The sequence below is a fragment of the Ischnura elegans genome, chromosome 1, assembly GCF_921293095.1.
Source record: "Ischnura elegans chromosome 1, ioIscEleg1.1, whole genome shotgun sequence".
NCBI lineage: Eukaryota > Metazoa > Arthropoda > Insecta > Odonata > Coenagrionidae > Ischnura > Ischnura elegans.
In genome coordinates this window covers 148160249-148174144 of record NC_060246.1, presented here as the reverse complement: position 1 = coordinate 148174144, position 13896 = coordinate 148160249, and the positions used below count along the sequence as shown (strand labels likewise).

General features: G+C 35.8%; 1 protein-coding gene and 1 long non-coding RNA gene across 2 annotated transcripts in view; one reads left to right on the top strand and one right to left on the bottom strand.

Annotated features, from left to right (window-relative positions):
- Positions 1-6492: 6492 nt before the first annotated feature.
- The window catches only part of LOC124171935 (protein timeless homolog), a 577733-nt gene continuing 570329 nt past the window's right edge, over positions 6493-13896 (bottom strand). The window contains exons 21-29 of the mRNA XM_046551376.1: positions 13706-13806; positions 13431-13518; positions 12805-12963; positions 12467-12646; positions 11957-12132; positions 11326-11512; positions 10347-10464; positions 7593-8278; positions 6493-6858 (exon numbers count right to left, since the gene is read on the bottom strand). Of these exons, the coding sequence (XP_046407332.1) occupies positions 6773-6858; positions 7593-8278; positions 10347-10464; positions 11326-11512; positions 11957-12132; positions 12467-12646; positions 12805-12963; positions 13431-13518; positions 13706-13806 (1781 nt within the window). The 3' untranslated portion in view covers positions 6493-6772. The remainder of the gene's footprint in view (positions 6859-7592; positions 8279-10346; positions 10465-11325; positions 11513-11956; positions 12133-12466; positions 12647-12804; positions 12964-13430; positions 13519-13705; positions 13807-13896) is intronic.
- Positions 8289-13864, top strand: LOC124171956. Its single transcript, XR_006868039.1, has 3 exons — positions 8289-8965; positions 11036-11095; positions 13753-13864. It is a non-coding gene; the product is annotated as an uncharacterized LOC124171956 (long non-coding RNA).

Genomic DNA, 13896 nt, shown 5'->3' with positions numbered 1-13896 from the left:
TGGATTTCTCTGTTGCTAATTTACCAAGTCAAATTTTCTTGAATTCCAGGACTTTGTTATGTCTGAATTCATGAGCATCTGCCAAGTTGATTCTGTCTACTTAGATTTTTCAAAAGTATTCGACAAAGTCAGTACATAATTGTCTACTGATCTCCAAACTAGAGGCATACAGCATAAATGACTTGAAACTTTCTTGAAAGATAGTCTCTTCATGGTCAAGTGTGATGGCACTACCGCAGCCCTCTTTCCCATTACTTCTAGACTACCTCAGGGCTCCCACTTGGATCCCCTCTCGTTCAATATTTTTATGAACATCATCAGCAGAGTCATTTTAGTTCATCACCTTCTATTTGCCAGTGACATCAAGGTTTTCACAAAGTTAAGCTCTTCCCTGGACCAAGAACATCTTCAGTTTTCCCTCAACAACATCAGCCAGTGGTGTAGGTCTAATGCGAATGCATCAAAGTGCTCTGTTGTCTCATTCAGGAGAATTTCTGAGGCCAATCCAGTGGTTTAGTATGTCGATGGTCTGATTTTAAGACAATATTACATTTTAAAGGACCTTGGAGTAATCCTGAGTTCGACACTGAGCCCAGCTGATCATCAATCGGACATCATCTCTCGTGCCAATAGGGTAGTTTCCTTCATCAAAGAAAACGAAAGGCATTGATTGCGATTCATTACCCACCATTAGTGTATTAATAATATACAAATTATTTGGTTTTAGAAATACCAGTTTAGAGGATTGGCAATGGTCGATTTTATCCTCATTTGAAAAAGGCCAGATTGGCACCCATGCGATGCCACTCCACGTGACATCACAGGAACCTAGTTTCTATACGAGTAGATAGGAGTTTTACATCATCTGAGATTTCCAATGCATACATGAGGCACAGACTTCAGGGAAACATCTCTTAATAATCACCTATTAAAACTGCCGAAGGTCGGAAAGTTTAATTTGTTTGATAAGGTATTAATAATCCTTATTTAAGCCAAGCGCTACCTGCAAGCAGGGTACTCTGCTACCTGCTAGCAGCCAGCATCGCAGCGGCGCACAATATCCTCGCCCCAAGGTCACCTCACATGGCGAAAGCGGGAACCAGAATGACGTCTCACGGGGTTTTCACAGCATTCATACTTAGCCGTCGCGTTTTCGTGCACTTGAAAATTTTCACTTTTCATTTAATCGCGAAAAATAGATATCGTCATTTAAAAATCTAAAAGCATACTCCGGGAGTAATAATCTTTCGATATAGGCAATAAAAAAATAATAGGAAACCACCCTATTCTCTCCTAGTACATATTTATTTTCAGATCAACTATGGACTTCAGATCCTATGGCACTTGTGGTTCGCTACAAGTCCCTAGTTTGCCAAATATCAGAATATGGCAGTGGTGGCACATGCATATACGCATGTTAGCAACTGCACACCCAAAGATGAATGAATTATGAAAGAAAACTATGAATTCCTTTGCAAAGAGAAAGATAAAAATCCTGTCCGCACAGATATGGGATATGAAGTGCCAAAAGCTACTGCTATCTCCTTGGTGAATTCACTGCTCTACAAGTGTGCGATCCCGTGTCATCGCACCGCCCACATATTCGGTCTATGTGATTGCTTGTGGGTGCTCGGGCAGGACAAGGCAAGCAGAGGGGGGGGCATGCCATGTTCAAATGGGTGCTGGGAGCAGACTCAACGCAACGCAAGTGTGCTCGTGCATATTTCGTGAGTAACTCACAGGTAGTGTAGCGGTATAGCTGCCACCTACACTACCTGTGCTCAGGATCCTAGTCCGTCAATGCATTCAGAGCCATTCAGCAGCATTCATTTGAACTTCATGCCCTTTTTCATTATTGTATATCTTCTCTAATGCACACCCTGGATGTAAAACCACCAGCCACTACTGGAATATGGGTCAGTCATTTCCCATTGTTATCACCTTGTAGCGCTTGTTATTGTAGCTTTTTAATGTTACATTGTTAGCAACATTAATTATCTCACTTTGTTAACAGTGTTTGTTATTCACATTATGCTATTATTATATCTTCCCACTCATAGTCCACGATTATCAATTTAATTTTCCAAAAATAGTATCATGAGGTAATTTCTAGTAGATTGCCATTCTCGTTGTCATTGTGATATTGATTGCCCTGATTGCTGATCTCTTCTTGATATTTTTATCTACTATTGTTGCTCCTTATGTATGAATTCGTTTGTATTACTATTATCTTGGCGTGTTTAATTTAATTCCACTATTGTAATCGATCATTGTTAAATGGTGTTTGCTGTTGAGAAAAAATAAATAAAGTAGAGCCTCAATCATACATGACTCTATTAACTATTTGTTGGAATATCAGCCTGTTGCTTCCCACAAACACTTCCCTTCTCCTCTCCATTTCCGAAACTCCTCCACCGGCTCTACTATATAACATAACCACATACATGTATCAACCAAAAATGTTGCAAACAACAAGCATTTTGATTTTTGATTGAAGAAATGCAGACTGCATCTTTTCCTCAAATTGGAAAATATATTACTCTAATACTTTACTACTATTGCTGGAAAATTTAAACATATTGTCTACGAGATTTTGGAGGAAATACACCTGCTAGTGAAATCAAATATTTATGTGAAGTATCAACCAATAAATGTATTCGTGCTGGTAAAAAATACACTTAGCAAGGTTGCAATAAAAAAATAAATAACAAATTCAGAATATGTACTTTTGAAACACAAGTAAACTCACAAATAAAATTTTGTGCTTTTTAGCAGCTTTATCCAACGATCGTCAGCCAAAGACAGGCTAAATATGCATACTAGATTTGACATGAGAGTGCCTCCTCTTTGTGTTTCAGTCTTTCAATAGCGTTCTTACTTTGTTATTTTGGTGTATAATATTTGAGACCCATTCTCTGCGGGTACAGCCTTTCTGTGGTGGAAAGGCTTGCATATTTCAACTAACCGTAGACCTGCACTAAAACTGTTTCTCAATTACTCCTAATAGAGCTATTCATGCCGAAGAGGTTGAAGGATAAGAGCCAAACGAAAGGTAGTCCAGGCAATGGTGTCACATAAAAAACACTGCTGAAATGGAAATCGAAACCCAGTGAGAAATGGGTGGTGAAATCCACGTGGAACCCACGTGGAAATGTAACGTGGATACCACGTGTTTTTGGTCGTGGAATCAACGTGGAACCCACGTGGAAATTTGGTGGAAAAATTAAAACAGCAGTAGGTGCTGTCCTAAAACCATTAAAACCTCAACCACTCTATGTCTAAACCTTCTATATATGTGTCTACAATTTTTCATGTGCTCTCATGTCTGCCTTTCCACGAATTATATAAAAATAGAATGTGCGATACATTTTCACATAACTAGCGTGGTTTCAGGATGATAAATGACGCAATGTTACACCAGAGAGTTAAGTTCCACAAATTAGAAATTCTGTTTACCATTTAATGCTAATCACCACAAATCCACTTGAAATCAACGTGGATTCCACGTGGGTCCAACCACTCAATATCCACCACCACCAAATATCCACCACTCAACGTGGATTCCACGTGGGTTCCACGTGGACTCCACCACCCATTTCTCACTGGGAAACCCTGCCAATTGTCTATCTCCACTCTGAAAACATGAAGCACAATCAAATAAGCAATGGAAACTCATGAAAATTGACTTGGCTCTTAAAGGCAGCTGTGTTCATAGCAGCAAGGTTGAAAATGTCCTTGAGATCCTTATCATGAGAAACTCTGCAGACTTATCAGCAGTATCACAGACAGAAGACCAAAAAGAGGGAGAAGAAGAATGGCTGTAGGTACACAAGCAATAAATGCATGAGGCACAGATCTCAGTGAAACATGTCTTAATACTCACCTATTAAAACTGGCTAAGGTCAGAAAGTTTTCTTCGTTTGATAAGGTAATAATAATCCTTATTTAAGCTAAGTGCTACCAGCTAGCATGGTACTCTGCTACCTGCTAGCTTCCTGCATCATATCAGTGCTCAAAGCCTCGCCCCAAGGTCACCTTACTTGCGGCAGCGGGAACCAGAACGACGTCACACGGAGTTTTCCCAGCATTCATACTTAGCTGTCGCGTTTTCGTGTGCTTGAAAATTTTCACTTTTCATTTAATCGCAAAAAATAGATATCGTAATTTAAAAATCTAAAAGCGTGAAATACATACTCCAGGAGTAATAATCTTTCGATTTAGCCCAGAGAATATGGAGAAATAGCAGATAGATCACGTAATGAAAAGACAGAAGTTAAGGAATAGCGTGAAAAACTTGCACCGCTTCCCTGTTGCAGATGCACTCAGAAGATCTAAAGATTATAAGAGAATGGAATACCAGGAATTGGAGAATAATACATATTATCAACAATATTGCAATAATAACTATATAGTGTCCAGGAGGTAGGAAAAATGCAGATTGTAAAGGAAGGGTGGGAGAGGATTAAAATTTAATAGTGAAAGAGGCAGAGAAGTGAGTTGGATCACAGGTGAGATGGTGGGTAAATGGAGGAGAGAAAGAAGTGGAAAAACGTGGACTATGAACAAGAAGATATAGGGCAATAAGAATACACATACAGAGCAACAATATCAAGAAGAGAATTGCATTAGCAATGGAGACATTTGAGATGTGGGTGTGAAGGAGAATGGAGATGGTGGAGTGTATGGAGAGGAATGATAAAGTGCTGGCTAGGCAACAAGGGGAAACTTGTACAGTATGTACAGTTGGGAGGATCGGAAAAATCGATTTTTTTCAAATCCATCTGGCCCAATAAAAAAAGTTGTGGGACTGATCACAAATAAGGCCTGAAAAATTTGAGACCTCTAAGTGAACCCCTGACCCTCGCTCAAATGCAATTAAGGGGGGGGGGGAATGTCAAAATTTGAAAAATTAAATGTTTTATGGTCATTCCCTATAGATTTTGCCAAGTTACTGCCCTTTTAGAACAAAAATTTTGTGCATTTTGACGTATCTGCCACAGTTTAGCCATAAAATGTCAAATTTGAATCCGTGAAGAAAATATTCCAATGCCCACGCAGCATCTCGGGTACAAGAGCAGCAGGCTGCACCCGTCCCCTACCCGCTCGCTTCTGCCCCTCCCACGCCTCGAATACAGCAAAATTCATCTCGCGTGTGCTGCTAGGAGGGCGTTCATCTTTGATAATATAAAGCGGAAGATGGTAGAAGGTAAAAAAGGATGTGTAGTGAGATGACTTGTCCCTTATTTGGCGCCTCGTTGGCATTAAACAAATTGCTGTTGCCAACTTTTAGAGAAGTGATGAAATGTTTTTATATTCCAGAATGCAGGCATGGAGCCTACGGTCTATGAAGAGTGGCTATAAAGGTGTGCGAACTTTGGATATGCGCTTCTATTCCGATATTGTCCGACAACTGTGACTAAGTGGATTATGGGTGAAGGTTGCTCGCGTCCCCTCTCCCACATTCCAAATGCACCAAAATTCACACCAAGTGCATCCTTCTTTGTTAATGTAACTAAAATTTGATGTTGCAGCATTGTCTGTGGAGGAACAATCACGAAATAATTACTCAATTATCTGCTTTCCAGTTTGTATTTCTTATGTTAGTGTCGTTCCATGTCTTTTATTGCTGTCAACAAAGTTTGGGTGACCTCAGAATGCTCTCAAGGCCTAAATAAAGGCCAAGCTACAAACACCAACAACACAAAGCCATCGACCCCATGTGATTCTTGTGTGTTGCAGTAATTGAAAAGAATGTATATTTTATTTTGCCAGAGGCACCATGTAGGATCTTAAATGGCAGCTTCTCGAGCAAGACAATTATTTTGGTATGTATGGGAAAGAGAAAAATTGTACCTGGAAGGTCAAGTTTACTGCTTTCCTTGATATAAAGCTATCCATTTTCTCTATGTAACCCCCAAACAATCCTCCATAATCAGTACAGAGATGAAAAGCAGATTGAAATGAAAAATAATTAACCAACATATTAACTAATAAACTATGCTTCAGACATTTAGCAATCCCAGTGAGTTCTAAGTATGCTATGAAAAAATGGAAGGCAGTCAACATTAGGGACAAATTCAGAGGAATATCTCAAGCCCTCGACCTCTCTCATACCCTGTCAAGTTGTTAAGTACATATCTCAGAATTTTGTTTACACTCTTTCACCACCCAAAATACTCAATAAATTTAACACAAAAGTTTATTTGTGAAGTGCTTACTTAAAAGGTTACAGGAAAATAGGCCATCAAGTAAAAGGATGTATTAAATTTCAAATATGCCACCTGTACAGCAATGAAATTATATTATTTGCCATGGAAAAAACCCAAAGATTAGGTGGACTATTACCACTAGGATAGAAACAACTCATTTCATTGTCTCCCATAATTTTCTATGAAATATAATAAAATCTAAACAAATACATATTCTAATCTAACATCTATCATCTATAAAGTATATGCAAAAAAATAATTTTCAAAAGACTGACAGTAGAGGTATGGTGTGCATGTTTTTTTGTCACTTTATTAAGAATACAAATGATGATTACAATATGACACATGGCTAGACAATGTCTAAAATCATTAAATAGCTATCACATTCAGTCGAGTTCAAACAGCTTCCTTGTTGAATGCAAACAAATATTTTACTTGCATTGAATTCACTTTTATACACATATGAAAATAATGACACACAAATTATAGATTACAAGAAATAACTCAAAGGTCACGGTAACACTTTTCTAAAATTAAGAAAAATTACTGAATTTAAAAGGTAACTATTCATCTTCATCATCACTCAACAATGCTTGGACTCTTCCACGGGCACGATTACTAGGTAACTTCTCTGCTGTGTCATCACCCACTGAAAAAAAAGAAGAAATAGATAGCAGCTAAATATGTATTTATACCACCACTCTTTTCTTTCACTATTTCAAAAATCATTAAAATAGCAATTAATACAGATCATAGAAAGAGACAGTGGTGCGGTCATAGTGTGGGCTGGCTGTGCTTCAGCACCACCATGGTCAGAGTAGCACTCTGATGGTGGATCAGGTTGTAGGGATCTAATATTTACATGCTTGAGAATACGTCAAAACAAACAACATTTTTGTCTTGAACCTGTCATTAATTTCATTGAACTAGAGTTTTTTCAGCTCAAAAACCCAATTTTGGGCCCAAGGTACTAATGGCTTTAGGGGCAGGGTTCTTGTTATATTAACATATCAAAACTTTAGCACTTTAGCATAAAATTCATTTTAAAACTTGGTAAACAAAACTTAGACTAAGCCTGAAAAATTAGGTCTGGCCTACTCCAACCTAGAGTCAGCAAAATCCATCTGCAGTAATTAACTTTATGGCTCAGAAATGTTATTTTTTCTAGATTCATTTTTCCCACCCCACTAAATATAATCCTCTTATCACCTCCTACTCCTGACCAGGACTCATCATTTCAAACTACTTATTTAATGAACCTTGTTAAATACATCCAATAGTCACAGTAAAAATTTTATTCTTAAAGCAATCTCACATTCATACTTGAAAAGTTCACTCTAACATATACCTTCCATCAGGAAATAGAAAAATTCATTCACAAACCTTTTTCAAATGGTGACTGCACATCTATTTCCTGTGTAGTCCTGGAATCTTCCTCACTAGAAGAATCATCATTCACAACAAGCCTCTTTTTCTTTTTGGTTACTGCAATAGGTAACACTTCATCATTAGATTTTGTTGTATTATGAGAGAGATCAGACCTCTCCCTTAATGATTTTGATGAAAGAGCTTCATCGTCACTAGAGGAATCATCTATGATATTTTTCTTCCTATTAAATTTATTGGATGAGTTCTCAGAAGAAGGATTTCCATGCTGACTGCCAGAGCTAGTATTATTGTTTGCATTTGAAGAATTTGCTATCAGTGAAGAGAAAACATCGTCATTGTTGAAAATCTCACTGGGCTTGCTCACAATGTGGCCTTCATCATCACTGGAGGTGTCATCTTTAAGGGCTAAAATTTTCTTATTTTTCTTATTAGCACTCGCAGTTGGAATCTCATTAGTAGTCACTGTAACTGAAGACATCCCATTACTAACAAGCCTTGGAACAGAAGAGGTATGACTCCTATCTGCCAAGTTCGTCTCGTTCATTTCTTCATCACTGGAGGATTCATCATGAATGACCAGTCGTTTTTTCTTTTTCTGGGTCAAAGCTACTGAGGTATCTCCAACCTTATCCTCCATGAAAGAGGTATTAGGATTTTGTAAATCCTCTTTTTGTCCAAACCTAAGGAAGAAATTCTGAAATTACTATTTACCAACAATACATTCAAAAATCTGTGGAAATAAAGCCAAAGTAAGCACCCAAATGTAATAAATAGATGAATTTATGCTTTGAAAGCTGATTCATTTCAGCATGAAAAATTCACTAAAATAAAAAAAAAATTGGTATTCTGAATGTTTTGAAGATAAGATTTTGCAAATTAGAGACACAGTAAGCACTTGAAGGTTATTACTACCCCATTGGAGTTATTATTATTCAAATCATTCTAAACCACCCTTCCTGATTTGAAAAGTGATGGTGACAAAAATTAACAATTTTGAATACAAAGACTAAAATTAACACATTCCCGTTCAAGCAGAGATACGGTGCACATCAATTGACGTGCTCTGCCGGTCAAGACGGGAGCCCACTTCTCCGCCTCCAGATGTAACTAATATCCACTCCCGTGTCTTCCGACTGTATGTATGGCCTTCGGCAAGCTTCCCTCTTCCGAACCCTTTGTGATTCGTAAATAGCAGTGGCCAAACGGAAATTATGGCCCGGAAACCTACCTCGAGGGAATCAAAACAAAACCTTTCCAGTAACTTCCTAAGCAGGATTTCTTGAGCCTTGGTGGTCCACCCTCGTATCCAGATACGTAAAATACCTGTGCCATCTGGGTCTATTTTTCGCGCATATTTTGCACTCCATGTAAGTATGTCATTATTGTTTATTTTCATTTTTTTTCTCGCCAAATCACGTAAAATACACATTTTTAAACCGTAAATTTCATTGTATATTAACTGTTTTTAGTACTTTGTCTAATTATTGCTTATTATATTTGTAGAATTTTAAGAACTATAAAGAGGGATAGCTCTCCATTTTTTTGCCACCCATAGATATATATAGGTAATAATAGTAATACATATATTACTTTTGTATTGCTGCCTAAGTTAACATATTAGGATTAAGTACTTCAGCACTTGCAGTCGCGTTCATGTTCCTCCTTCATTATTTATTTGTTCACTCGTAGCCAACGTTACGGTCCACTAGTCGAAAACCGCAGTTGAGGATCCAAAATAGCCAACCGTCAAGATGTGAATTCGACCTTTCTAAAAATTATTTTATCGAAAATTATTATCCGATGAAAATTAGTACTCTTCTCTATGTATTTACGAAAATAATCAGGTAATCTTTAAGTACTTGAATTTTTGTAAATGGCTATAGCCTTTCATCGATAACGTGTATATAATGTGAAACTATTTGCGAAATTAAATCGAAAATAATTTGAAAAATATTACTACAGTGTCGCTGTGGATATATTGAACTTTACTTTTCTGCTTTAAACTTTTCTCAACCTCATACAATTAAATAAATGCGTCACTATAAATTTTTTACATTTGGCAATTCTGGCAATTCTGCACGCAAGTAATAACGTGTTAAAGAAAGGGTAAAAGTTACTAGGGTAAATTTGCCCCAAATTACCAGAAAAATTTCCGTCTATATTATCTTTTGTGCTGACTGGGATGGTAATGGCTCAGATGCTAAACCTATTTTTCCCTGTCACACTAAATCTTTTTGGTCTTTCACATTGCAGTTGCTCAGAGCATGAGCAGAAAAAAATTAATTTTTTGACTATTTATCAAAAAATAAAAATCGATTGAGTTGAAGTATTTCATGGCTCTTAAAGACCACAAATCAAAAACATTAAGCACTAGTCACTGGATATAAAAAAGTGCTTTTTTGATCAACCCTATGAAGCAACAATATCCACAAAGTTATTAACCATAGACTTAAGGTATCAATATTTAAGAATATTACATTATAAGTAAGCATATGACACCATTACATATACATAGTAATAGCTGGGATCACCTTATAAAGGCAGATATGTACTCAGTTATCAAATATTCAATACATATTTAGTTTTTATGAAGACTTAGGTACTTCAGGGCAGAAAAAGGTGCAAATAGTACCTACATTATATTTACCACTGAAACTTGGCAGAATAGGACACTTAAAATGAATGACAATAATATTTTCAGTCCATATCGCAACTAAAAAGTCAATATTAAATAAAAAAATATCTTACATAATGTCAGATTCATTTCCTTTCCTAACTGTTTTGAAGAAATTTTCCAAATCTTCTTCTCCACTGCTAGAGGAAGACTGCTTCCTGCTCTTCCTCTTCTGCCCTTTACTTTTTGGGCCTGAAAAAAAAACGATTCTTTGATAAACTTTCACTAACCCTCAAGAGCAGCTACTTATATCCAATTTACCTGGCCAAATACTTCTCTAATCAATTTCCCAATTTCCTTTGTGAGAGATCCTTCATTAAAAAATTAAATAATTGTCAAAACTCAGTAAATGTAAAAACAGTAAAATGTCCCACAATTTTAGAATACACAGCTTTGTAGCAGCTGTTTACTACAACACAGAGCATGCTCCAGCTGCCTTTAGGGGGAGACTGGGAATTAAAAAATATATGTAAGTAAAATTTAGTGTCAAGGTGGTGTTTTTAAATAAAAAGCACATGTACATTAAGATTAAATGTAATACTACCGCTACCAAATTTTTTTAAATAGTAGAGGAGATTTGTACCTACCACATTTGAAAAATAGAAAAATTGTAGAGGGTAGCTACATCATCAAAAATAGATTTGAGACATTGAATTTATTATAAAAAATTAAACAATTTAAATTTCAAATACATGAATAATATTTTTCAATTCAAGATCTTTAAAATGGCACAATGCATGCCATCATACCTTCCTTATTTCAGGAATTCTCAACACTGCCAAGAGGGAAAGACTGGATACCACGGAAAACTTTGGTTGAAAAGGTTAGCTACATCATTGATGATAAATACAATTACATCTTGACTTATGGTTGCAATGGAGAGGGATAGTACGTCGGAAATAAATTGTGGGTTTGGTTAAAATAAAGGAAATAATTAGCAGTTCACAATGAAGACCAGGATAAATAATGTACTTTTCAGGGATAAGCATTTACCGTCAATTCTAAAAAAAATCAGAAAAATTTTAAATGAATAAATAAAACAATTTATATTACCAGAGGATATCATTGGATCACATTCCGACAATAGGGATGAAAAAGTCACATCCATTTCAGCTCCTGTAGAAGATTCGCCAGGGGCAGGAACCTCAGCATCCTTATTTTTCAAAATCATCTCAATAGCTTGAGCACGTGTTCTTAAATCTCGTGGTTTGAAATGCGGAGGGATACGCCAATATACTTCCTAAGAGATAAAATGAGAATTTCAATCCCTAGTTTAGTAGAAGTGTCATATTCTGGGCATAAATTGTAAATTACATACGCTAATGCAAAGGGGACGTGAGCTTAATTCTTAAAGAGCCAAAGTCTCTTTAGGCAACATAACTTACTTAAAAATTTCAAACATAATTAACATGAATTTTTTCCGCTGCTTTCATTTCATAGGATGTCTCTTTGAGTGGCAAAACTGATTAACCCAATCAAAGGCCTATTCACATTCCTCTTATTTATCCCTCTACAGGCCCAAATATTTTACTTTCTTCTTTAAATATCTCACTTAAATTTTTTGGCGTGGCATTTATTTTGAATTTTTTATTGGGTTAGTTGTAATACTCAACTACAGACTTATATTAGAGAGCAATGGAAATAATCAGAGACTTATAGCTTTACAATGATTCATTTTATATACCTGCTCTCCATCAGGTTCAACTATTCCATGAAGCATAAGGACTTTGAGGAAGTTAGCATCTTCCATTGCCAAAATAGCATTTTCCGAGATGGGCAAAAGTGGAACAGATTCTTCTCCTTCATCCTCTGCTGCTTCATTCAGGGATTCCATTAGCCATTCTAATGCTTCAGAATATCCTGTGTAGCAAAATTGACATTATTCATTTTTCAGTAAAATCTACCTTAAATCATAACTTATAGCAGTATATAATGCACATAAATTCTAATGACATCCCACTCTGAATAAAAAAACAGACAAAGAATAGATAAAGCGTAGAATATTTTCCTTTTTTAGTATATTAATCCATAAATGTAAGCATCTAAATCATGAAGATCATTGGTAATGGCATCATTGATCAAGTCTGAAAGCCACACCTATGTATGTACTTCTCAACCCAACTCAAAAATTTTTTCATACATTTTTAAAAAAGGTACCAGATTCAGAATTATGTAAAATAAATATTATACCAACCTGAATTAATAGCAGTTTTTATGGCATTAACAACCCCTGCTGTAGAAAAATTAGACCCAGAGGATTTTGTGTTTCTGGGCATTTTATTCTTGTTTTCCGGTCTCTTGGGCTTCACAATATGATCATTATTCTCTTCTTCAGATGATGAAGATTCATCACCTGAACTCAAATCTTTATGTTCTTCAATAGAAATTACAAAAGATAATTCAAATAAATTAGTAAAAATAATAAAGTCTTAAATATTTCCTACAAAATATCATTCATAAATAATTTTAAAAAGGTACACTTAAAGTATCCTAGCATTTCACTATAGAATTTTCATAAATGAATTAACTCACCTGGATATCCCTTAGAATCACTTTTACTCGACGCCCCTTTTGACCTCTTCTTATATAACTCAGAACGAGAACTTGCCAGACCCAGGTCAAGGAGCTTCTCAATGATTCTATGTTTTGGACGTTTCACTGTGAGCCAAAGTCCAATCTGTCCAATGGGATCTGTAACAGTCAGAAGTTCAGGAATTAAATTCATGCGGAGAGTGGTCAAAATCAACCCCTAAAATTTCTTTGACAACTTATATGACTGTGACAAAGTACTGCAGAGAAAAACATAAAAAGAAAAGTTTTTAATCCATGTTTGCACCTTTTTGTCACCCTGTAAGTTTGTTGCAAGTTTTCAAAGAAATAGAAAAAATCTCTTGACACCTACATTTGTCAAAAAATATACTCAAATTCTAACAATATTTTAAAATAATAATACAATCAGGGATTCCAAAAATATAAGAATGATTACAGGTTTTCAAGGAAAAGTTTAAAAAGATTAATAAATTAAAAAGAGAAAAGACAAGAATAAAAACATCTAGGAATTTAAAAAAAATCTGCAGTTTTAGGTCAGTAATAAAAGCAAAATAAAATGAATGAACTGACAAAAAACTCTTAATTAGTTGAAAGAATAAAAATATTACCAATGGCATCTTTCATCTCTCCATAAAGGGACGTCAGCTCTTCAATTTCCTCTTCAGCCCACTCCTTTGGTGGTCGAGATTTTGTAGACTATGGAAGGTTTGTAAGATGGGTATTATTTTAAAGAAAGTCCGAAAAATAAAATCACATGTATGCTTGGAAGTAAAAGAAAATATTAGGCAGGGAAAAATGGCAACTGATTAAATCGTTAAAAATTCTTAACTACGTGGAGATTGGCAGTTAAAATTATGAGAGTATCTAAGACACAACCCCTTACCTTGGTAGAAGTTATTAAACCTAACATCTTCATTTTCTTTTTCACAGCTCTCTTGGATCTATCTGCATCAATCATGTTACTGTGAACTGCATCCACCAGATCTGACAAAGAGGATTGAGGGATATAATCACACATTTCAAGAATGCAGAATTCATCGTAAAAATTACTCATAGCCTGTACATATAACTAAC